At 38.5% G+C, this 24,896-nt stretch overlaps 1 protein-coding gene across 1 annotated transcript; it reads left to right on the top strand.

Moving 5' to 3' along the window:
- The first annotated feature begins 1,541 nt into the window (after positions 1-1,541).
- On the top strand, positions 1,542-24,484 carry LOC127649347 (ralA-binding protein 1-like). The gene is made up of 10 exons (XM_052134401.1): positions 1,542-1,606; positions 3,067-3,372; positions 6,438-6,878; positions 7,326-7,675; positions 11,221-11,382; positions 16,615-16,746; positions 18,366-18,476; positions 18,985-19,106; positions 20,198-20,318; positions 20,547-24,484. Exons 2-10 carry the CDS (start codon positions 3,126-3,128, stop codon positions 20,856-20,858), a joined length of 1,998 nt encoding a protein of 665 aa, XP_051990361.1. The 5' UTR covers positions 1,542-1,606; positions 3,067-3,125; the 3' UTR covers positions 20,859-24,484.
- Positions 24,485-24,896: the final 412 nt, after the last annotated feature.

The raw sequence follows: 24,896 nt of genomic DNA, 5'->3' as shown, positions 1-24,896 counted from the left end.
CAAAGGACAGGGACAGTTATTTGAAAATGCATTTTTTAAACATCAGTATAACTGATACACGTGCAGATATTGAACTATTTTTATTACCTTTAATAAAAAATGCATGCAACTTTCTGCAATAAGAAAAAATGCATATATCTAAATACCAACATTCAAATATTCTACATGAAATGTGTAAGAAATAAAAGTGTTAATAAATGTACATGTTTTAAAAATTTGTCAATTAATTGAGATTTCTGCTTTGTATGCTAATACATCATGAAGCCTATACAAAAACACACAAATGTTGTTTGAATGGCCGTTTCCTTTATTGACATAAAAGGAAAGCATACGTTTTCATTTTGTCTTATAATAGCTAGATATGTGTTTGTCTTTAACATGTTTCTTTTCATGAAACAGGCCACTTTTATAGAATGAAATTACTGCAAGAATGAGAAAAATGGCAGAACTGATTCAAATCTGCTATTGAAAATCATATTAGATTTCCATGTATTATTCAGTTATTTATCAATTATATCTAATCTTGAATTCACAAACGTTATGTTTATAAAAACAGATTGTTGATTTTTCATTTTGTTTTGATTTTATTTATTTATTTTTTAATCAAAGAATCTGATTAGATGCCACAAGTTGTCTTTTGTAATAATTGCAATATTGTCATTTTGAATTTGTACCTGATAATAAACTGTAACCACTGACTCATATTGCATTTATCAGGTGAGTGGATGTTCTTCCCCAATTTGATTATGCATGCAATCAAAATTGTCCTTAATCTTATCTGGCATCTGAGATAATGATTCTCATAAAATGATTATCATAAATAAGTGATAAAACCTGAATTGTTTATATGATTTCATGGCTTTTCCTTGAAATAAGACATGGTGCTTCAATGTCCCAAACAGAGATCACTTTCATTTTAATGTTACTAAGTAAAACTTTACATTATTGAAATCACCTGTTTGCCTGTTGCTTAATAGCGCCACCTGCTGGACTCACCTGCACACAAACATTGCGTATAAACCGTAGATGATTTTTTTTTTTTGTGCATAATTCAGAATTGAAAAACTGGCTTCCTTTCCTTCATGAATTTAAATTGAATTGGCCATTCACTACAGGATGTTGTACTGAAATGACAGGAAAATAATTTATGGAATTATAATTCAATACAATTCAGCAGTCACCGAACACATGTTTTGCAGCAAAACAAAAATAATTGCATAATTATTGTGGAAAATTGTGCATAGTTATTCCATGGTATGTAGAATTAATTTCTACAGGTTCCAGTGAGGCACTTACAATGGAATGAACGTTGAAATTCATTTTTTTTTTCAAAAGTATATGAAATCATGTGGACTATTCCTTTAATTCAATTTAAAACAAATTATTTTATTAATTGAGTTGGCTTCCTTTTAGTTTTTATCCTATAAATAATATCCTGAGAAATCAATGTGCTCACATTTGATTGAAGATTAAAATAATCTCTCAAAATCTGTCAAGTGGCAATTGAAAACTACATCTCCCATGAGTTAAACCTCGCGAATGCGCATGCGCGAGTGTCAAATGGCACAAGCTACAGGAAGTGCAGCTGTTAAACTAATCCCAGAAGGTTTGTACAGTGATTCTTATTTGCAATGTTTATGATTATTCTTTGATATGATGTCACATATTTCATTTATGACTTCTTTACGTCTCGGTTACTGAACGTATTTGTCATGTAATCTTTTAAAAGATCGATTTAGCAATGCAATCTAAGGTTTGTTAGCTAGCACGCTAAGCTATCAATCGCATTTTATTTACTTTAGAATAATTAATTGACCTTATTGTTATTTTTACTAGTTTTCCCCGGTTATAAATAATGTTTTTAGATATCTGGTGGTGTAGTATTTTTAAACTGTATAGGATTGTAATATAGTGTCTGGCCTGTGTTTGTTCATTCAACGAAACAGCTGCTGTCAAGGGATTTATTTAGGACATTTGAGGAATTTCATAACAATCAGATCAATAGGTGTGTGTGATTTCAGAAGGTCTGCTGCTGTTGTGGTAATGTGCCTTTTGGCTTCTCATTGTGTTTTTAGAGGAGAGAAATGGGCTGGTTTGGATTTGGCAGGGGCCCACAGATAAAATCAATATTTACGAATGATTGTTTATAGATCTGTATATGGGTGGGTTACATGACATTTGATTACCACAACAATCTTTTTTTTTGACTCGTCCCTCTTTTTCTTTAATAAAGGGTTATAAAACCGAGGCTACAGTGAGGCACACAATGGAAGTGAATGGGGGGGGAATTTTTTGAGTGTTTAAAAGCAGAAAATATTAAGCTTAATTTGATAAACGCACTTGCATTAATTCTTCTGTTAAAACTTGATTATTATTTGAGCTATTAAGTTAAAGAGTTTACACCTTTGCGTCGTCATGGCAACAAAGTTATAAAATTGGCTATAACTTTTTACTAGTTTTTGTCTTGTGGCTATACTTGAAACGTTGAGTATTTTAATGTTTACAGATTGACTCCCATTCACTTCCATTGTAAGCCCAGATTTGTGCTTTTTTTAAAGACAAAATGCATTATGTGATAACGTTAAACATGCTTTTGCTCGAGCTTAGCTTGTATTGAACCCGGAATATTCCTTTATGCAAAATTATTCATGTAATAATTGCTGGATGAAATGTTTTGACGTTGTCAACAGGGACTTTTATATTTCCGGTTTGTTTTGCCCATATAAACTGACAAAATAATCAGCTGAGGAACACTTCTGGCCTCTAGAGGGCAATGTTATTAGTGTTCGGACCTTATATTGTCTTATTAGAACAATAAGTCACATGTTAATTCATCCAGAAAATACAGGATGGCTTTTGAGAGATGTCCTGATCATTTATTTGAACGTGATCTGTTCATCTAAATCAGAAAGACAGGTGTTTCCAAAACACACTTTTACCACGAGGGCCAAATGTTGACCAAACGTGTTTCAACAAACACACCAGAAATTAACTAGTTTAAAGCCTTCTAGAAATTTAATTTAAAGTGTAAGAATCTAAAATAACAGCCTGTTTTTCTCCTTTCAGGTGACATGGAGAGGTGACGTGTCATCAGAGTGATCAGCCAATAGCAGGGCAGCGCAGAGATGACGGAGTGCTTCCTGCCACCCACTAGCAGCCCTGTGGAGCAAAGGAGGGCGGAGCATCCTGGGGGCGTGGCTCGAACCCCGAGCTCAGAAGAGATCAGCCCCACCAAATTCCCAGGACTGTATCGTACGGGCGACCCCTCTCCTCCACACGACGGACACCACCATGAGCCTCCCGACGCTGTGTCCGATGACGAGAAGGAACACAATAAGAAGAAGAATAAGTTTAAGAAGAAGGAGAAACGAAGTAAGAAACTTTTCAGAACTAGCAGAATACTGAATTCGGTGTCCCCAAAAAATATTCGGACACTTAAAGGGATAGTTCACCCGAAAATAAAAATTCTCTCATAGTTTAAGGAATCTTCCAGGTTCAATGCAAGCTCAATCGACAGCATTTTTGGCATAATGTTGATTACCATAAAAAATGTATTCTCTTGCTTATAAAAAAAATAATACACTTACAATGGAAGTTTAAAAAATATAGTCTCAAAATATGTTGTCATGACTGAGAATGGCTAGTAAACCTTCTATTAAACCCTGTAACATAGTATAACAATGTTTATTTAAAAATGTATACACTGGGCCCATTCACTTTCATTGTAAGCACCTTACTTTAAATGCAATTTTTCCTTTTTATAATTAAATAATGCACAACTCGGCATTGCTTTTATTAATTTTTTGATCCCCCTTTTCTCCCCAATTTGGAATGCCCAATTCCCACTACTTAGTAGGTCCTCATGGTGGCGCGGTTACTCACCTCAATCCGGGTGGCGGAGGACAAGTCTCAGTTGCCTCCGCTTGTGAGACCGTCAATCCGTGCTGTGCATGACACTGCGGAGACTCCTGGCATGTGGAGGCTCATGCTACTCTCCGTGATCCACGCACGATTTACCATGCGCCCCATTGAGAGCGAGAAACACTTATCGCGACCACGAGGAGGTTACCCCATGTGACTCTACCCTCCCTAGCAAACGGGCCAATTTGTTTGCTTAGGAGACCTGGCTGGAGTCACTCAGCACGCCCTGGATTCGAACTCACAACTCCAGGTGTTGAAACCAAGCTGCCAAAACGACTTAATTACTACTTCCTCTACACTGTAGACATTTGCATATGACCGCCTCCACAACAGCACATCAACGCCTACTTTTTCTTATCACGTCTGTAGCCCTGCCCAGTAGTGGTGAGCAGTGTGATGGCAATTAGAGAGCCAATCAAAATAGTGGGCGTTTACATCAAGTCTTAAAGACAAGTACCACCAAAACCAAGTGTTTCTGAAAAAGGGGCAAGAATGGTGGTGGATATTTGATCATGTTTTACAAATATATGATTTATTTTTTTTTGGTGCAAAACTTTACTAATATTATAAGTGAACCTCGAGGAACATATTACAATAATATAAAAAAGGCATGTCGTTACTCCTTTAAAAAAAATTTTTCCTGAAACTCGATATTGTAGAAAGGCTGAAAAATATTGAGATATAATTTTTTTTAAGCTATGTCATCCAGCTCTAGTTTGCCCTAGTATGATCTGTCCACAGTGGCCAAATGCTCCAGTTTCTTTGCATATGTGCATCTTCAAAGTGAACGCTGTATTTCCAACCGCTATATTTAGCCGACCAGCAGCAGCCTATTGTGGGCAAGCAGGGAGTGATAGACATTCTAAGGACACCCCCCTTTCCATCCTATCTGTCTGTAGGTGTGTTTTTGTGGCAGAGCAGAGGTTCTCTGGGGAGGTGATGGTTATGAATACTGGCCTGATGGGGTCAGACCCTTGATAATGAGCTGCTGATAACTGTTCTGCTCTCAGAAGAGGTTCAGGGTGAGGTGGGTGTCAGGACAGAGAAATGGAGCAGTAAAAAAAGGAGCTGGCACAAGGAAATATGGCTAAATTGTAAGCTGACCTCTTTAAAGCAGGACTTTGTGTCTCTCTCGCTCTCTTTTCATCGTGCCTTCTCTTCTGATTTAAATCTCACCTAACCTTTAGTTTGATCAGAGAAAAAGAGGGTGGGGCATTCAATTTTGCTCTGCTGTTAATAGGACATTTTCTTTTTTAGTATCAGGTCTTGGCAGAAGGTTGTGTGTTCTCTTCTCATCTCTTCTGATTTTTGTCTCGTCTTTTCCATTTCGTTCTATTTTTGTCTCGTCTAATCATCTATTTTCTCTTTGCATATTTTATCTTTCTCATCTTGTCTCCACACTTCTCTTTTCTCATTCTCATCTCTTCCCTTATCTTGCCTCATCTTTTCTCATTTTTGTCATCTTTCATCTTGTCTTTTGTCCTTTTATTCTCTTCTCATCTTTTCTCATCTTGCCTCGTCTAATTACTTTTATTTTTTCTCATTCTAAACTCTAAAAAACTAAAGATAAACTCTTATCTTGTCTCTTCTCTTTTCTAAATCTTGTCTCTTCTCATTTTGCCTCATCTTTTCTCATCTCTTGTCTCTTGTCTCATCTCCTATTTCTTCTTTTCTTATTTTGTCTCGTCTTTTCTCATCTCTTCCATTTCTTCTCTTCTTTTCTCGTTTCTTCTCATCATCTTTTCTTATTCGCATCTCGTCTCTTCTCTTATATTGTCTCATCTTTTCTCATCTCTGTTCTTTCATTCTCTTCTCGTCTTTTCTCATCTCGTCTTCTCTTATATTGTCTCATCTCATTTAATATTGTCTCGTCTTTTCTCATCTCTGTTCTTTCATTATCTTCTCGTCTCTTCTCATCTCGTGTCTCGTTTCTTTTCATTTTGTCTCATTTCATTCCATTCATCTTTTCTCATCTCGTTTTTTTCTGATCATCTTTTGTCTTTTCTTCTCTTCTCATTTTATCTCCTCTTCATCTCTTCTAATTTTGTCTAATCTTTTCTCATATCTTTTCTTCTTTTCTCATCTTCTTGTCTGTTCTCTTATATTGTCTCATCTCATTTAATATTGTCTCATCTTTTCTCATCTCTGTTTTGTCATTCTTTTCTCATCTTGTCTCCTCTCTTCTCATCCTCTTCTCGTCTCTATTTTGTCTCGTTTCTTTTAATCGTGTCATCTCATTCTCATCTCGTCTTTTTTCTTATTCTTGTCTCTAATGTTGTCTCTTCCCCTTGTCTTTATAATTTTGTCTTGTCTTTTATAATCCCTTTTCTAATTCTCATCTGTTCTCATCTCTTATATCAACCCATCTCTTCTCATTCTTATCTTTTATTGTCTCCTCATTTTGATTAATCTTTTCTCATATCTTTGATTCTTTTCTCATCTTGTCTCGTCTTTTCTTTCTTCTCAACTTTTGTCATCTTGTCTCTTATCTTTTCTTTTTCTCTCCTCTCCTGTAGCCGAGGGATACGCTGCGTTCCAGGAGGACAGTTCTGCCGATGAGGCTGAGAGTCCATCCAAGATGAAGCGTTCCAAGGGAATCCACGTTTTCAAGAAGCCCAGTTTCTCCAAGAAGAAAGAGAAGGAATTCAAAGTGAAGGAGAAGGGGCCTAAAGAGGAGAAGGTCAAGGACAAGGACAAGAAGTCTAAAGACCTGACTGCAGCAGATGTAGTCAAACAGTGGAAAGAGAAGAAAAAGAAGAAAAAGCCCAGCTCTGAGCCTGAACCTGTCATCATGGAGGCTGCAGTGATGTTGCGGCCAATCTTCGGGGCCCCTTTAGCAGAAGCGGTGAGGAGAACAGCACTGTATGACGGGATTCAGCTCCCAGCCATCTTCAGAGAGTGTGTGGACTACATCGAGAGCTACGGCATGAAATGTGAAGGCATTTATCGTGTCTCTGGTATGATTCATTTCTACTTCTGTGAATTGAAATGTCATTTTGTTTTTGTGTTTTTAAAGGGATACTCTGGCAACTTTGTTTATCTGTTGACAATAATTTCAACATTAATCTGTAATAATAATCAATAATTGATCTATTACTGTCCACAGTATTTTCAAGCGTACCAGAGGATTTAAAAGCTAAAATGTGTAGCTTTTATATTTGTTTAAGGAGTTGCATGAATTCTTCAGTACAATTTGTTTTATTTACCATAAATACCCATTCTTGATATAAAAAAATTGAATTTCAACTTTTTCAAAATATCAAATATTATTGATTTAAAAAGTCACGTAAAATATATCATGAATCTTGTTTCCTTCACTCTGATATTAGGTGTTGCTTTGTTGCCATTTCCTACTTTGCAGTTATTGACTGTCGACGTCAGCTGATGTCCCTTTTTGTCTGTAGGTATGAAGTCTAAAGTGGACGAGCTGAAAGCAGCATATGATCGTGAGGAGTGTCCGTGTTTGGAGGAGTACGATCCTCACACGGTGGCCAGCCTGCTGAAACAGTACCTGCGAGAGCTGCCCGATAACCTGGTGAGTAAAGATCTAGCCCTGCGCTTCGAGGAGGCCTGCGGGCGGCCCAGCGAGGCGGAGAAACTGCAGGAGTTCCACAGGCTTCTGGGGGAGGTGCCCTCGGGGAGCAGACTCCTCCTGGCCTGGCTTGTCACCCACATGGACCATGTCATCACCCATGAGGCCGACACCAAGATGAACATCCAGAACATCTCCATTGTGCTCAATCCTACTGTACAGGTGAGATTATAATATACAGGTGATAATTTGTCTGTACTGATTTCTTACATTTTTTTTTTTTAAATATCAAACTTATCAGTCATGCATTCAATTTCCTGTGCTGTATTTTTATCGCAATCTTCATTTGAATGATCCCTATATCGATTCTTAAAGGAATATTCCGGGTTCAATACAAATAGAATTTGTGGCATAATGTTGATTTTCACGACAATTTATTTAGGGATGTCCCAATCCGATACCTAGATCGGTATCGGCTTCGATATTGACGTTTTAGACGGATCGGGTATCGGTCTGACGAGCCCGACCCAAATCCGATACTCTGTGTTAGTCATGTTCGTTACTGTCAAGTTTAAAAAATGACATAAAAGAACTGTTAAAACACCATTAAAGCGGTGACTCGTGCATTTTATTCAAAGCCACTTGAAGCCACGCGATAGCTCTGTGAATTGCAATAGGCTGTGTTTAATAAGTAAACAATAAGTAAATGCACGCGCAGCTTCAGCCCGTTAGTGAATGGTGCTTCGGTTTACACACACACACACACACACACACACACAGCTATTTATAGCCTTCACACGTGCACAATATTTGAGCGCTACAAACGAACATCTCAGATGTAGATGCTCAGCAGTTCGGTTCACTTATAATATGCACTTAGAACGGCACTGGAGGTGCATTTAACCAGAATATAAATAAGAAGCGAATTAAACTGTGAATAAAAAGGGTGAGGGTTTAAAAGTTAAAGCTGTCATGGAGAGACTCACAGCAGAGATATGAACTCTGCAGGGTTTATTGAGCAGAGGATTGAAACAGTGAGAAAGCGGGGTATTTATGCAGTCATTGATTAGCCACTAATGATATGCAGGTGCGTGTAATCAGAACTCAGGGATTGCCAGTATCCAGTATGCTAGTTAATAATAAAGTGTTTCTTAATAAGCTATACATTTATATTGAAATAATGTGTAGTTAAAGGTTTGTGTTTCTTTACATATTAAAGAGTACACCCAATTATTTCCACACAATAATGTAAAGATATTATAAACTGATTATGCAATAAAACAACACTGGTATCGGATCGGTATCGGCCAATACTGAGATTTCCGTTATCGGAATCGGATCGGAAGTGGAAAAAGTGGCATCGGGACATCCCTAAATTTATTTAGTTTTCATTAATAATTTAAACATTATTTGGACTCATCCCTCAATTATATATACTCTCACCTAAAGGATTATTAGGAACACCATACTAATACTGTGTTTGACCCCCTTTCGCCTTCAGAACTGCCTTAATTCTACGTGGCATTGATTCAACAAGGTGCTGAAAGCATTCTTTAGAAATGTTGGCCCATATTGATAGGATAGCATCTTGCAGTTGATGGAGATTTGTGAGATGCACATCCAGGGCACGAAGCTCCTGTTCCACCACATCCCAAAGATGCTCTATTGGGTTGAGATCTGGTGACTGTGGGGGCCATTTTAGTACAGTGAACTCATTGTCATGTTCAAGAAACCAATTTGAAATGATTCGAGCTTTGTGACATGGTGCATTATCCTGCTGGAAGTAGCCATCAGAGGATGGGTACATGGTGGCCATAAAGGGATGGACATGGTCAGAAACAATGCTCAGGTAGGCCGTGGCATTTAAACGATGCCCAGTTGGCACTAAGGGGCCTAAAGTGTGCCAAGAAAACATCCCCCACACCATTACACCACCACCACCACCAGCCTGCACAGTGGTAACAAGGCATGATGGATCCATGTTCTCATTCTGTTTACGCCAAATTCTGACTCTACCATCTGAATGTCTCAACAGAAATCAAGACTCATCAGACCAGGCAACATTTTTCTAGTCTTCAACTGTCAAATTGTAGCCTCTTTTTCCTATTTGTAGTGGAGATGAGTGGTACCCGGTGGGGTCTTCTGCTGTTGTAGCCCATCCGCCTCAAGGTTGTGCGTGTTGTGGCTTCACAAATGCTTTGCTGCATACCTCGGTTGTAACGAGTGGTTATTTCAGGCAAAGTTGCTCTTCTATCAGCTTGAATCAGTCGGCCCATTCTCCTCTGACCTCTAGCATCAACAAGGCATTTTCAGCCCACAGGACTGCCGCATACTGGATGTTTTTCCTTTTCACACCATTCTTTGTAAACCCTAGAAATGGTTGTGCGTGAAAATCCCAGTAACTGAGCAGATTGTGAAATACTCAGACCGGCCCGTCTGGCACCAACAACCATGCCACGCTCAAAATGGCTTAAATCACCTTTCTTTCCCATTCTGACATTCAGTTTGGAGTTCAGGAGATTGTCTTGACCAGGACCACACCCCTAAATGCATTGAAGCAACTGCCATGTGATTGGTTGATTAGATAATTGCATTAATGAGAAATTGAACAGGTGTTCCTAATAATCCTTTAGGTGAGTGTGTGTGTGTGTATATATATATATATATATATATATATATAAGCATAAATTGCAGCTACTGTGAGGCCCTTACAATGGAAGTGAATGGGGCCAGTCCATAAACGAAAAAAAAAACCGCTATTATAGACACAAGATTTTTACCTGTTCTAGTGTAAAAAAATCTCCTACTAACCTTATCTGTGTAAAATTAATACACAATCTGTATTGATACTTAGCCCTTCATGAGATAAGTAGCAATGTCCAATTTGTGAACTAATCGTTCTTTTGAGTCGTATATTGACAATGGTCTGTACTTGTATTGCAATTTTAACCTTAGCGGTTTTCAAAGCACTTTACACTGTGACTCATTCGCCCATTCTCACACCAATGATGGCAGAGCTCCCCTGCAAGGCGCTAGCCTGCCATTGGGAGCAACTTGGGGTTCAGTGTCTTTCCCAAGGACACTTCGGCATCTCCACCTGAGCTCTACCACCTGAGCCACAGCCGCCCCCAATGAATCGTTGATCCAGTTTTCAAAACTGGTCTGATTCATTCATGAAGCAAACTTATCCAATATTATCAGTGAAAATGTTTTGTTTTGTCCTCACACAAGTCATACAAGTATGATTTGTAGTAAACCATCCGAGCAACCACATAATAATGCCCTAGCAACCACTCGCAACATCCTAGCATTGTGGTGTCGAGTTTTGCATGGGCAAGCATCACTCAAACTAGACCGATCTACTGTAGTTCAGTCTGTTGCTGTAAACCAGAAAGTTGAAAAATGGAGGTAGAGCTACAATAGAGGGTTTTGGTACGTTTCTGCTCTCAGAATGAAGGTTGTCCGACTTTATAGTCTCATGGGACACAGTATGAAGGTGCCCTCATACTGCTAATGAGATCTTTTTTTGCAGCTACTTTTATTGAGAGAAGAGTACAGATAGAGGACAGGCAAACATGTGGAGAGGAGAACGGGAACGAGATCAGAAAATCAAACTTGAGCAGCTCAGCGTGTTGGCGCACATGTGCTATTTATTATGACAAGATTCTTAAACTTTTAAGTTGTGTAATGTTTACTAGCCATAAAAGCTATTTTGACACAAAATCAGCGAAACATGTTCTATCTCCCTTTCTCTTTCTCTGTGCTAGATTGGGAACCGAGTGCTGTACGTGTTTTTCACTCACGTCCATGAGCTCTTCGGTGATGTGGTTCTTAAGCCGGTGGTTCATCCTCTGCGCTGGTCCAATATGGCCGCCATGCCCACTCTACCTGAGACCCAGGAGAGCATTAAAGAGGAGATTCGCAGACAGGTGAGTTGCAGGACTGAAATGGACACCGTCATACCTGTGTAACTGATTCTGATGTGTGAATAACAAACAGCCATACTTGTCCAGATTTCACCCCAAAATCAAGAGAAGAAATATGAAAATATATTTTGACTGAAGACAATTGTATAGCTTTTTGGTAATCAGCATTTTAATGACAATTATACACATCCCAATTCTTATTGTTTCTGCATTGTTTAAGAATAATTAATTGCAAATTCTTTAAACATCATGGTAGCATTTGTTGTGCCGCCTTTGATTTAATTAATTGTATTAAAAAACATATGGAGCCTTTTAGAGGACATTTTGGTTCCCATGCAATAACTTTATCCATTCCTTTAAGAAAATTAACTGGTTTTACTACAGCAGGGTTTTTCTGGGTCAAAAATGGTATTGGGTGGTGACTGACGTATATGGTCATCCACATGCTCTCAGTTGGTTTATTATATAATTGCATTTTATTAATATACTATAATTACTTAATTGCATTTAATGTTTACATTGGATATGAGTTATTTTTTACCATCTAAGTATATGGAACCTTCTGAATATAACACAGAAGTCTTTACTTTAACCCTTTAAGTTCTGAAATTGTTTTTAAAGATTTCCTGTTTCAGTGGCATACCCAAACTTAGTGGGCTTTCACACTGGGCACGTTTGCTGCAGTTAGATTCTGAGTGCGGTGGTTCCCGGTGCCCCCCACAGCGTTGGTCTGGTTTCACACTCACTTGATTCTATCGAACCCCGGTCCATTTGCGTTCATCTTACATCATCACAAGCACAAACAAGTACTTTTAGTTTTTTTTGCTGCCATTATGCACAGCAGAGTGAACGATAACTGTGTATATGTGTGCTTCATGGTATCTCATCAGATGGCCAGGGGAAGGCGGCTTACTGCTGCTAGCAAACAGCGTTTTTTGAGGAGACGGCTGATTGCAGTGAATTCACTTGCATCTTTGTTTCGTACTAAACTGCCAGTGTGAAAGCACCCTTAAAGGCTTGTACCTTGACAAAAAAATGAGTGTGAGTGAGTGTGAGTGTGAGTGTGAGTGTGAGTGTGAGTGTGAGAGTGTTCCGGAATATCAAAGCAGCCCATAATGCGTTTCAGCATGTGAATCTGAAGCTACTGTCACACCATTAAACAGAATTTGCTCTTTTATACAGTTGTGTGCATAAGTCCGTATCCCACTTGCTGAATCTGAAAGATGTTTATCATAAAAAAAAGAGGTATTATAAAAAAAAATTATTTAGTACTGCCCACATGATGCTATTTGACAGTTATTTACATATATTCCACAAGACAATATAATATCTAAATTTACACAAATTATCCTGTTCACAAGTTTACATTTCCTTGGTTCTTAAAATTATATGTTGCTTCCTCGATGTTCAATGATCAGATGACTGTTAGTGTATTTTGTGATAAACAAGAGTCCCTGCTTTGTCCTAAGCAGTGAAACTGCCCACTGTTCTTAAGAAATCCTCAAGGTACTGCATGTAATTTGGTTTCCCAGCATCTTCTGCACATTTAAGGTCTTCACAACAGTGGCTATAGCTATATGATGTTGATAACCAGCTTTTGACACTTGAGGGACACAACTACAACAAAAGGTGCAAACATTCAGTGAGCTTGTTTACACGGACCCCAGAAAACCGTTTATTGCAAGAAAGCTGCTTAACACAAAAAATGATGCCATAATTTACTCACCATCATGCAATTCCAGATGTGTATGATATGTTCCAGATGTGTTCTGCTGAACACAAAGATTTTTGTAGGTCTGTGCAATTCAAGTGAATGGTGGTCAGAACTTTGAAGGTCCAAAAAGCACATAAAGACAATCCATATGACTCCAGTGGTTAAATCCATATCTTCAGAAGTGATAGGTGCTGGTGAGAAATGTATAAATATTTAAGTCCTTTTTTTTTTTTTTAACTATAAATTTCTTGAACGGCTTAAGGAGTCTTTCTCGTTTACATGATTTTTCAGAATGCTACTTTATGCAAAAGCCCTGGAATAAACCACTTTCTTAAGTGAATGTAAACGTGGTCAGTGATGGTCATTGATGCTCAAGAAGGCGATTCACAACATTAAGAACCAAGGGGATATAAACTTTTGAACTGTATGATTAGTGTTAATTGTTTTTATTTGTTTTGTGGGATAGAATAGAATCCTTTATTTTGGTCACACATTATACACAGTTTTTTTTGCATATATACAGTGAAATTTATTAGTTTTCACATATCCCAGCTAAGCTGGGGTCAGAGTGCAGGGTCAGCCATGATACGGCGCCCCTGGAGCAGATAGGGTTAAGGGCCTTGCTCAAGGGCCCAACAGTGGCATCTTGGTGGTGCTGGGGCTTGAACCCCCGACCTTCTGGTCAGTAACCCTGAGCCTCAACCACTGAGCCACCACTGCCCAAATATCTGTTATGTAGCTTCTGAAGTACAGTACTAAATAAAACAAATATGACAAAAATAAAACCAGAGGCGGTGGAACATGCTTTTACATCAATGGATGTTGGTGTACATATGTAACAACATTAAAGAAGATGTGCTGTCCTAATCTGGAAGTGCTCTTTATCAACTGTATGCCTTTCTACTCGCCGCAGGAGATTTCCTCGTTTACTCTTGAGTGTTTATATTCCTCCAAGCATGCATGAACGCAGTGCTGCAACAGCTGGCTGATCAGATCACAGACACGGAACAACAATACCTGGACTCACTTATTATTCTTGGTGATTTTAACAAAGCTAACCTTACCTGTCAACTGCCAAAATGCAGACAGCATTACATGCCCCACCAGAGACAGAAATTGAATGGATCACTGCTACACAAATTACATTAAAGGTTTCATATTACTCTATCCCTAGAGCAGCTTTTGGGCTCTCTGATCACTGTCTGGTTCATCTTCTTCCAACCTACAGGCAGAAACTAAAATCAGCTTAACCTGTAGTAAAGACTGTAAAGATAGGCACCAATGAAGCAGAGCTGGAACTACAAGCCTGCTTTGACTGCACTGATTGGAGTGTGTTTGAATCTGCAGACACCAATCTGGACGAGTTCACAGATACTGTGACATCATACATCAGTTTCTGTGAGGATATGTGCATTCTTACTGGGACTTATTTAACATTCAACAATGACAAACCATGGTTTACAGCAAAACGCAGGCAGCTTTATCAGGCCAAAAGTGATTAGAGTGGCTAAAAGAAGCTACTCTGAGAAGCTGAAAAATAAGTTTTTAGCTAACAAACCTGCATCAGTGTTGAGAGGCCTCAAAGACATTACTAACTACAAGACACCATCTTCCAACACTGTAGGGAATCAACAACTGGCTGACGACCTGAATGTGTTTTACTGTAGACTAGAAAAGCCCAGTTTCACACCCCACTCCGCTCTGACCTTCACACAAACACCAAGACCTCCTGCAACCCCCCTTCTCCACCCTCCTGCTACTCAGCCATTACTTAAGATCTGTTAAGGGGATGTGTGCTAGGTATTCTGGAATCAAAAGACAAGAAAAGCACAGGGCCCAGATGGTGTTTCACCAACTTGTCTAAAATCCTGTGCTGACCAGCTGGCCCCCGTCTTCACACAGATCGTCAACAGATCACTTGAGCAGTGTGAAGTTCCCTGCTGATTCAAACACTCCACCATCATCCCTGTCCCAAAGAAACCCAAAATCACAAGACTTAATATCTACAGACCCGTCGCTGTGGTCATGGAGTCATTTGAGAGACGTGTTGGCCCACCTGAAGGACATCACTGGACCCTTTCTAGATCTGCTTCAATTTGCTTATTGAGCAAACAGGTCTTTGGATGCTGCAGTCAACATGAGATTGCATCATATCAGGACAGACCGGGGACATATGCGAGGATCCTTTTTGTGTTCTTCAACACCATCATCTCCGCTATTCTCCGGACTAAATTAAACCAACTCTCTTTTCACACCTCTATCTGTCAGTGGATCACCAGCTTTCTGACAGATAGGCAGCAGTTAGTGAGACTTCCAGCATCTGTACGATCAGCACTGGTGCCCCCCAGGGATGCGTGCTCTCCCCACTACTCTTCTCCATGTACACCAATGACTGCATAGCCAAGGACCCTTCTGTCAAGCTGAAGTTTGCAGATGGCACCACTGTCATCGGCCTCATCCAGGATGATGATGAGTCTGCATACAGAAGGGAGGTTGAACAGTGGCTGTCTGGTGCGGTCAAAACAACCTGGAGCTGAATATACACAAAACAGTGGAGATGATGGTGGACTTCAGGAGGAACATGCCAACATTAACCCCGCTCACCATTTTGAACAGCACTGTGGCAGCAGTGGAGTCATTCATGTTCCTGTGCTCTACCATCTCACAGGACCTGAAGTGGGAGACTCACATTGACTCCATTGTAAAAAAGGCTCAGCAGAGGTTGTACTTCCTTTTGCCATTTTCCTCCTCTGCACTTCAATAGCAGTCTGGTTTGGTTCAGCTATGATTTAGGATATCAGAAGACTACAAAGGACAGTTCGGACTGCTGAACGGATCATTGGTTGCCCCCTGCCCTCCCTTCAAGAACTGCATACTTCAAGAGTGATGAAAAGGGCTAGAAAAATCACTAAGCACAAAGTTGCATATGGTCACAAGGAGATGGCACCAAGCACATGACACAGACTCGATGCACTCATTCTGTAAAATATCATTTTTAAAATCATGTCTCCATGGTATGCATACCTTAAGTCATTGTTGTGTTTGCATCTGTTATTAGTCCTTATGCACAGTTATTGTTTATTTGAATAGGCTTTTTGACACTCTGAGATGTTTTGGGGCACTATGATGAATTTATGTTTGTAATGCTATAACTTTTAATTGCTTTGTCATATCAACACAAGATTTTTCACAGTTTCTCATGTTGAGAGTCTCAGATCTGTATCATTAAAAAAAATTGAAAGGTTTACAATGATACCAAACACTTGACTCCGTTATTTTAATTTTAATTGTTTTGCTATAATCCTTTAATTTTGTGTATGCCACTGAAACAGGAAATCTTTAAAAACACCTTCAGAGCTTAAAGAGTTGAGAACCAAAGGGATGTAAACTTAAGCACTTATCTATAGATCATCAGAATTGAGGTCAAAGTTATGTTTCATCAAAGTATCAACTTTTTATTCACTTTGCTGTCTAGGAGAAACAATTGAGATATTAAAGAGAACACATTTTTCGATCTGCAGGAGTTCCTTTTGAATCGTCTGCACCGAGATCTGCAGGCAGGTGTGAAGGATCTGTCTAAGGAGGAGAGACTCTGGGAGGTGCAGCGAATCGTTACCGCGCTTAAACGCAAACTACGTGAGGCCAAGAGACAGGCAAGCGCTCTGACCCCTGCTTTACAGTTGATGTTGAGGAAAAATAAGATTTCCAAAATCTAATTGGACTAATGTGGCTAGATTTAGGTATGCCTTTAAGAAATGTCCTTACATGTCCTTACAATGCAAGTGAATGGTGACCAGAACTTTGAAGCTCCAAAAAGAGCATAAAGACAGCATAAAAGCATTCCATAAGACTCCAGTGTTTTATTCCATATCTTCTAAAGTGATCTTTATGTGCTTTTTGGAGCTTCAAAGTTTTTGTCAAAATGTACTTGCATTGTATGGACGTCACATGGTGGAGATATTCTTATAAAAATCATATTCTGCTGAAGAAAGTCCCACATCTTGGATGACATGAGAGCGTAAATGATGAGAGAATTTTCATTTTTTGGTGAACTATTTCTTTAATTGCAGAGGTGTTATAATCAGGGTTAAGCTTAGTGTACACTACATGACTCAAGCTCGACTCTGATGTTTTTGAGTCGGCGACTGCGATGATACGTTTTGGATCTCACGGCTTGATATCTAGACGTCTTGTCATCTGATGTGCACACTGTCCCGATGAGTAAGAGACCGATAATGAGCTACAGCCAATGAAATGTAGAGAGAGCACAAGGTAGCATAAGACAAAATAATTATTAGAAAATAAAACTTCACCCACATCTCCCTACCCACTGTCTTTATTATTTTCAGCTGTTTTTATTATATATTTTATCTTTATTTTAAGATGCCATTTTGGGGGGCCTGGGTAGTTCATCGTGTAAAGATGCTGACTACCACCCCTGGAGTCGCAAGTTCGAATTCAGGGTGTGCTGAGTGACTCCAGCCAGGCTTCCTAAGCAACCAAATTGGCCCGGTTGCTAAGGAGGGTAGAGTCACATGGGGTAACCACCTTCTGGTCGCTATGATGTGGTTCTCGCTCTCGGTGGGGCGTGTGGTGGGTTGTGCGTGGATGCTGTGGGAACAGCGTGAAGCCTCCACATGCGCTACGTCTCCGCGGTAACGCACTGAACAAGCCACATGATAAGATGCGTGGATTTACGGTCTCAGACGCGGTTGCAACTGAGATTCGTCCATCAAATAAGTAAACTTGCACAATAGTGACATTAGGAGCTCAATTACAGGTATTGCACTAAAATAACTCTGAATTCTGCTCTTAATGTCATGTTTGCGAATGATTGAAAGAAAATGTGCCGGTTTTTTGCCTTTTAGCACATTATTTTCATTCAGTAAAAGACAGATGTAGTGATTGATGCATGTCCTCGTGAAATCAGAGACTCTCTCCTCAATCCGAACACAAGTGGTCAAAAGAGACGACCAGGTGTAACGGTGATGTCTCACTTGTACATTTGCGATCGAATCATCCAAAACCTATCTTAATACCAGTGTGACACATGGTCTCATTCGGGGACAAATGGTTGTGTTAATGATACACTACAGTCTTTTAGTGTTCGCACCAGGACGACGAAAAACAGGACTGTGAGTCGCAGGATGCCGACTTCAAGTTGTGTAGCGTACACTTGGCTTTAGGGGTTTAGAACAAATGACTGCTATATCAGAAATTCCCTGCCTATCCGCAGTGCGAAATGTTTAGTTTTCTCTCTGTGAATGGGCAGGAGTGTGAGACTAAAATCGCACAAGAGATCGCCAGTCTGTCTAAAGAGGACGTGTCAAAGGAGGAGATGTCTGAGAATGAGGAGGAAGTCATTATTCTGCTCCTGGCACAGGTGAGGCCACCTGCTCAAACACTACAACTACTGTCCTCTCACTGTGTTTCTGATGATGATTTGTTGTGTACTCAATGTTTTAACACTGGTGCAGCTATCAGGCAGATAAGCAAATCAACAAAGAAAGGCTGCGTCCCAAATTGCACCTTATAGTAAGTGTGTTTAGGAGTAGTGCGTCCTAAATAATAATGCACTCAAAATAGTATGTCAAAGGTCTTCAGATGATATTCTATTTCTAATGGGTTTTTGAAGGTGCATTAGTAAAAGATCACGGTTTTTAATCGTAATCTGCTAAACATAAAAAAAGCAATATTATTGAATTGCAAATCCAGATATCAATATAATATTTTATCGCCAGTTTCTGTTTTGACTTTTTTAAATATATTAACCTGAATGTTAAGTTCTAATGAATTTTAATGTAATGAATTGAACTAGATGCAAACAGTATGCGAAAAAGGGGTCTGTCTTCCAAGTGACGTTTAATTTGGCTCTCTGGTGCCACCTGCAGGAGAATGAGATTCTAACAGAGCAGGAGGAGTTGATCTCTCTGGAGCAGGTGCTGCGACGGCAGATCGCCACAGAGAAAGAGGAGATTGAGCGACTGCGTGCAGAGATTGCAGATATACAGAGGTGGAATTTCATGCAAATTATTAATCAAACTCTTGATTTCTTTGGGGCAGAATGTTTTAGTTTTGAACTAAGATATGTGGAGATTACTGGTGATGTTATCAAAACAGTGATGTGTTTATTTCTGCTGTATTGCAGCATCACTAAAACCTGAGTGAAGGAGATGTATGTTTTTGATTCACTAAATAGAACCATTTGTAAATCATTAATTCAGGAATCAGAATACAGGGATTAAGCTGTACGTTATTGATTCACTGGATAAAACCATTCGTAAATAATTGAATTGGGAATCAGACTATACTAAACATGCTGTATGTTTTTGATTAGCTAAAAAGAACCATTTCGTGAGTCATTAATTTGGGAATCTGACTACACTGATCGCGCTGAATGTTTTGATTCACTAAATTGAACCATTTCGAGATTCATTCATTCGGGAATCAGACTACACTGATCGTGCTGTATGTTTTTGATTCACTAAATAGAACCATTTCGAGATTTGATTCATTTGGGAATCGGATTACACTGATCGCGCTGTTTGTTTTTGATTCACTAAATAGAACCATTTCAAGATTCATTCATTCGGGAATCGGACTACACTGATTGTTCTGTATGTTTTTGATTCACTAAATAGAAGCATTTCGAGATTTGATTCATTTGGGAATCGGACTACACTGATTGTTCTGTATGTTTTTGATTCACTAAATAGAAGCATTTCGAGATTTGATTCATTTGGGAATCAGACTACACTGATCGCGCTGTATGTTTTTGATTCACTAAATAGAACCATTTCAAGATTCATTCATTCGGGAATCGGACTACACTGATTGTTCTGTATGTTTTTGATTCACTAAATAAAGCATTTCGAGATTTGATTCGTTTTGGAATCAGACAACACTGATCACTGGTTGCCTAGAAAACATGGTGTTGCGGCTGGCTGCATATGTAGAAGATTGCATGTTTAAGAACAAATGGAACCAAAAATCATTCGCCTAGTATTTAAAAAAAAATGGTTCTCTGTTCCAACCCTACACCTGAGCTTCACTCTTTCTTTCTTTTACTCTTTGTTTTTCATTCTTTGTTTGGGACACGCACAGCCGTCAGCAGGGTCGCAGTGAGACGGAGGAATATTCATCAGACAGTGAGAGTGAGAGTGAAGATGAGGAAGAGCTGCAGATGATTCTAGAAGATCTGCAAAAACAGAATGAAGAACTCGAGGTGAGAAAGAAGTTATTATGTAGTGAATGGGGAACATGAAGGATTTTTTTTTGGTCCAATACATACTTTTCTCTGTTTAAAACATATGCAATGCAACAAACGGTACAGATAGACATGAATTTATATGACCAAAACTGCAACAGTTAGCAAGGTAGGTTTATTTTGAAAAAGGACATGCTTTATATCAATGTCACTGTGAAAGTCATGTATATTTGTCTCTTTTTCCAGAATAAAAACACTCATCTGAATCAGGCCATTCATGAGGAACAGGAGGCCATTTTGGAACTGCGTGTTCAGCTCCGCCTCCTCCAGAGTCACAAGGTGCAGCAGGAGCACACGGCTCCGCCCACAGCTGAACAGGCTCCGCCCTCCCAGCCTAGCCCAGAGGAACGATCTCGAGCGGACGAGCCAATCAAACACGCCACAGCAGCCGTCATAGATACCACTGTTACAGCCGTGGCTGCTCCCGCCAATGGGAAGCCTGGAAAAGATGCTATGAAACCATCGCCTAACAAAGAGAAGCGAGAGAGCAACCTGTAAACAATTAGACCATCAATATACCGCTTTAAGGAATAGTTCACCCAAAAATGAAAATTCTCTCATTATTCACTCATTATGCTGCCTAAATGTGACTTTTGGACCGTCAAAGTGCTGGCACCTGTGTACTTCCATTATAAGGACCTGTCAGAAATCTATCTTCTAAAAATCTTCATTTGTCTCCTGCTAAAGAAAGACAGTCCTACACATCTGGGATGGCATCAGGGTAAGTGATAATGAGAGAATTTAAATTTTTGGGTGAACTACTCCTTTAACTACTTTACATGTATTTAAGTTTGCTCATCACTGTGACATCTCGGGTTAAGGGTCAGAATAAAGGTTATGTTTAGAGTTTACCGCCATTTCTCAAGATGAAGTGAAATAAGTTGTATTACACTGGGAAATAACTGGATAGCAAAGAATTGAACATGTGTTGGAGGAATTGTGAAATGTAAAGGTCAATGGGTAAAACAGGTGGAGGATATGGAATACATTTCAGTTCGGTCATATTGCGATTTAAAATTAAATTAATTTGATTGAAAAATTTAAAGGGATAGTTCACCCAAAAATAAAAATTCTCTCATAATTGACTAATTTTCATGTCATCTCAGATGTGTATGTCTTCAGCAGAACACAAAGAATTTTAGAAGAATATCTCAGCTCTGTACGTTCATACAAAGCAAGTGAATGTTGGCCAGAACTTTGAAGCACCAAAAAGCACATAAAGGCAGCATAAAGTAATCCATGAGACTCCAGTTTTTAAATCCATGTCTTCAGAAGTGATATGATAGGTGTGGGTGAGAAACGGATCAATATTTAAGTCCTTTTTCACTATAAATTCTGCTCCCTGCCCAGTAGGTGGCGATCTAAAGAATCTAAACCAACAAAAAAATGGATTACTTCTGTGCAGCCTTTATGTGCTTTTTGGAGCATCAAAGTTCTGGCCACTATTCACTTGCTTTGTATGGACCTACAGAGCTGAGATGTTCTTCTAAAAGCAGAAGAATGAAAGACACACACATCTGGGATGTCATGAGGTTGAGCAAATGATGAGAGAATTCTCATTTTTGGGTGAACTATCCCTTTAAGCTATGTGTTAAGTTTAATCTAAAATCAATTGCAACACAATCAGATCTTTGTGAGTGCTCGTTGAATTAAATGTTGCCCTTTTGACACAAGTCTAATCTGAAAAGAGGGTAATTCTGTTCTTTTCCCTATTTTTTCCAAAAATAGTTAAAAGTATTAGTGTTTTTGTTGTTGTTGTTGTTGTTGTTAAAAGCGCTTCAGCTTACGAATGAATCTCACAAAACCTGTCATGAACATTTTCAGGACATATTTCACCCCAAATTCAAATGATATTTTACTTAAAGAGAATCCTGTTGTGCATTGTGATTGTTTACATGACAACTAAGCACCTCCTTATTTATCATCACTGCATTACTGTCTTCAATCAATAATTATAATAGAAAATATTGTATTCCAGTCATCTTTTTTTTATAATACAGTGAACATTTTTATGTTGATCAAATGAAAATCACCACAAAGAATAATAGAAATGACAAAAAATATAATAAACAATATTAAAATGTCTCAACGCATTACAGTAATGAAAGTGCATTTGCTTTATTGTCATAAAAATGATGCCTTTTCATGCTAAATAAATCAGATTGTCCTAAAAATAGCCGTAATTTCAATGAAGCAAAATATACTTTATTTTTTTTTATTCTTTTCATTTGGGATTGAAATGTTGCCTGGAATTGTTCTTGATATGATCTGTGAGATTCCCTCAAACATATAAGCAAGGCAAAGCATTTCATTAATGCAATACTGAAGAAAAAGTATTAAAAGATGGTGGTATGCATTATGTTGAATTGTTTTCAAACCAGAGTGACCGCTTCATTCGCCACCGTATGAACATCCGTTTATTTTTGTTACAATGCCAAGAAGTCTTACACATTTTAGTTTGATTTGTCAGTAAATCACAAAGGCGACATTCACTACAAAAATCGCAATCGTTTCAGAAAGGTGGCATAGCATGAAGATGCATCTTACTGTTATTAATAACAAATGCTACGCGTTTTTATTCAATACTTCTCGTTAAAGCCCAAATTAGAATATACACGAGAAGTAGCATAAAAGTAACTTGCCAAGCTTCAGAAACATGGTGGTTAGAAATCGAAGGTTGCTTCGAGTTCTCCTGGTGGATTTGCCATCGTTGGTCCAGATCTAAATTCGAGATCAAACCGGACTCAGTCCTGTGATGAAGTTGTGTGTGTTATGAAACCACCGTGCCATACGTAACTGTGTGCAACCACACAGAAGAATTACTTTGAAGATGCGGCAGTACATCTAGGATGGATTGTACTTTGACCTAAAGATATAATGAAAAATTGGGTTTGAACATGTTTTAGAAATGTATCTATTTAATAGTCACTATATACGTGTGTGTGTGTGTGTGTGTGTGTATATACACACACATCTATACTGTAACTGCACTAAATATGTGCATATATGCACTTATAGAGCAAGAGATAGTTTGATTGCCATTTGCTGTGGAATTGGTAACATTTTTGTCAGTTTCCATACATTCATGTCATATACTTGTTTTTTAAAAGTTTAGTAGATTTTGTGAGACACGAATGGTGTTTTTGGTTAACGATGAAGTTTGTTGGGTGTTTTGGGTAGGTTTAAAACATTTGGTTAATGTGCTAACCCAGATGAATCTCACAAAGATGTGTTTGGGTCATATTTCGCCACAAAGTCAATAGAAAAAAAAGCCTTTTTGTTGCTATTTTTATTTTAAAACAAGACAGTTTTTCCTCAAATTCTCAAATGTAATGCAAAAAAAAAACACATTATCTTTACTTTAATGCAGAAGTGTTTTATTTTTGTATTGCTGCAATACAGTAATTCAAATCATAACTGTCCTGATTTATTATTCAAAATAAACAGTTTTTGCATAACAGTAAAGTGAATGAGATTTGATGCACATTACATCAGGCTACTGAAATTGTGCCTAATTTTTAAATAAAAATGTCACATTTCAAAACATCTGAATGGGTTTATAAATGAGGCTTTCTTTTGGGGTGAAATATGACCTGGACATTTCCTAGATTTTTTTTGAGACATTTGCCCAACGGTTTGCTGTTATAGATGTTACAGCGCACAGATTGATGTTTTCATTGATGGTAAACTTGTACCAGATTGTTACCAATTCGTCCCTTTTTTTTTAATACTGGTATTTTGTCATTTTCACTTTATTTTTGTGATTGTTTGCGCTTGTTGAATGCTAGTGTATTACTGGAACGTTGTGCATTATTGTTCCATTTCAGATCTAACACCTTTTTACCTGCATTTAGCTTTTTATGTGTTTCCCCCAATCTGTCTTGTCAAGCAGAAGTGAGCAGAAATACTGTATTACTCCAATCCAATCTTGATTGTCATCTCTATCATATGTAAAACGTTTTTTTTCTTTCTTAACGCCTCTGGTAGAACTTATCTCAAAGGGATAGGAAGTTGCTCAAATACTTTTGGAAATTATAATTTTTCATATTATAGACGAAGCCTTTTGTAGCTCATAATTGTGAGCTGAATGCTGCAGTCTAAAATAAAACAAGTCTGGACAGTTACTCTGTTTTGAAGTTGTTTTTTTACTGGAGTGCAGATTATTTTGGATCAACCTGTTGCTCATGAAGGCCGCAGTGATGATGGAAGACATCAGATGCTTCAGCGGCTCTTGTGATTAGTGCGGTCACCACAATTGCTGTAAGAGTTAGGTATATTGTCAAAGTTCACATGAGAAAGATCTTAAAGATGAAGGTTTTTGGGCTCTCATCATGTGAAATCTCTTTTTCTTTCATTACAGTAAATTGCAATCATAACATGCAATATGCCAAAGCAAATACTTGATGTACACTTAAAGGCATAACAGTTTATTTTAATTGTCTTGCTCTTTGTTTGTTGTGTACAATGAAAATAGGCTAATGCTGTATATTTGTGCAACACTTTTCACAAGTAATATAGGATAATAACAATTGTGCA

The sequence above is a fragment of the Xyrauchen texanus genome, chromosome 9 (genome assembly GCF_025860055.1).
Source record: "Xyrauchen texanus isolate HMW12.3.18 chromosome 9, RBS_HiC_50CHRs, whole genome shotgun sequence".
NCBI classification, from domain to species: domain Eukaryota; kingdom Metazoa; phylum Chordata; class Actinopteri; order Cypriniformes; family Catostomidae; genus Xyrauchen; species Xyrauchen texanus.
The sequence above is the reverse complement of the archived record's forward strand: the minus strand, read 5'-3'. Positions and strand labels throughout refer to the sequence as shown.

Bases quoted from the DNA above. Each gene is read 5' to 3' on its own strand.
- LOC127649347 (XM_052134401.1), top strand. From the start codon at position 3,126: ATGACGGAGTGCTTCCTGCCACCCACTAGCAGCCCTGTGGAGCAAAGG. The intron at 3,373-6,437 runs GTAAGAAACTTT...CCTCTCCTGTAG, and splicing joins TAAGAAGAAGGAGAAACGAA to CCGAGGGATACGCTGCGTTC. The intron at 16,747-18,365 runs GCAAGCGCTCTG...GTGAATGGGCAG, and splicing joins TACGTGAGGCCAAGAGACAG to GAGTGTGAGACTAAAATCGC.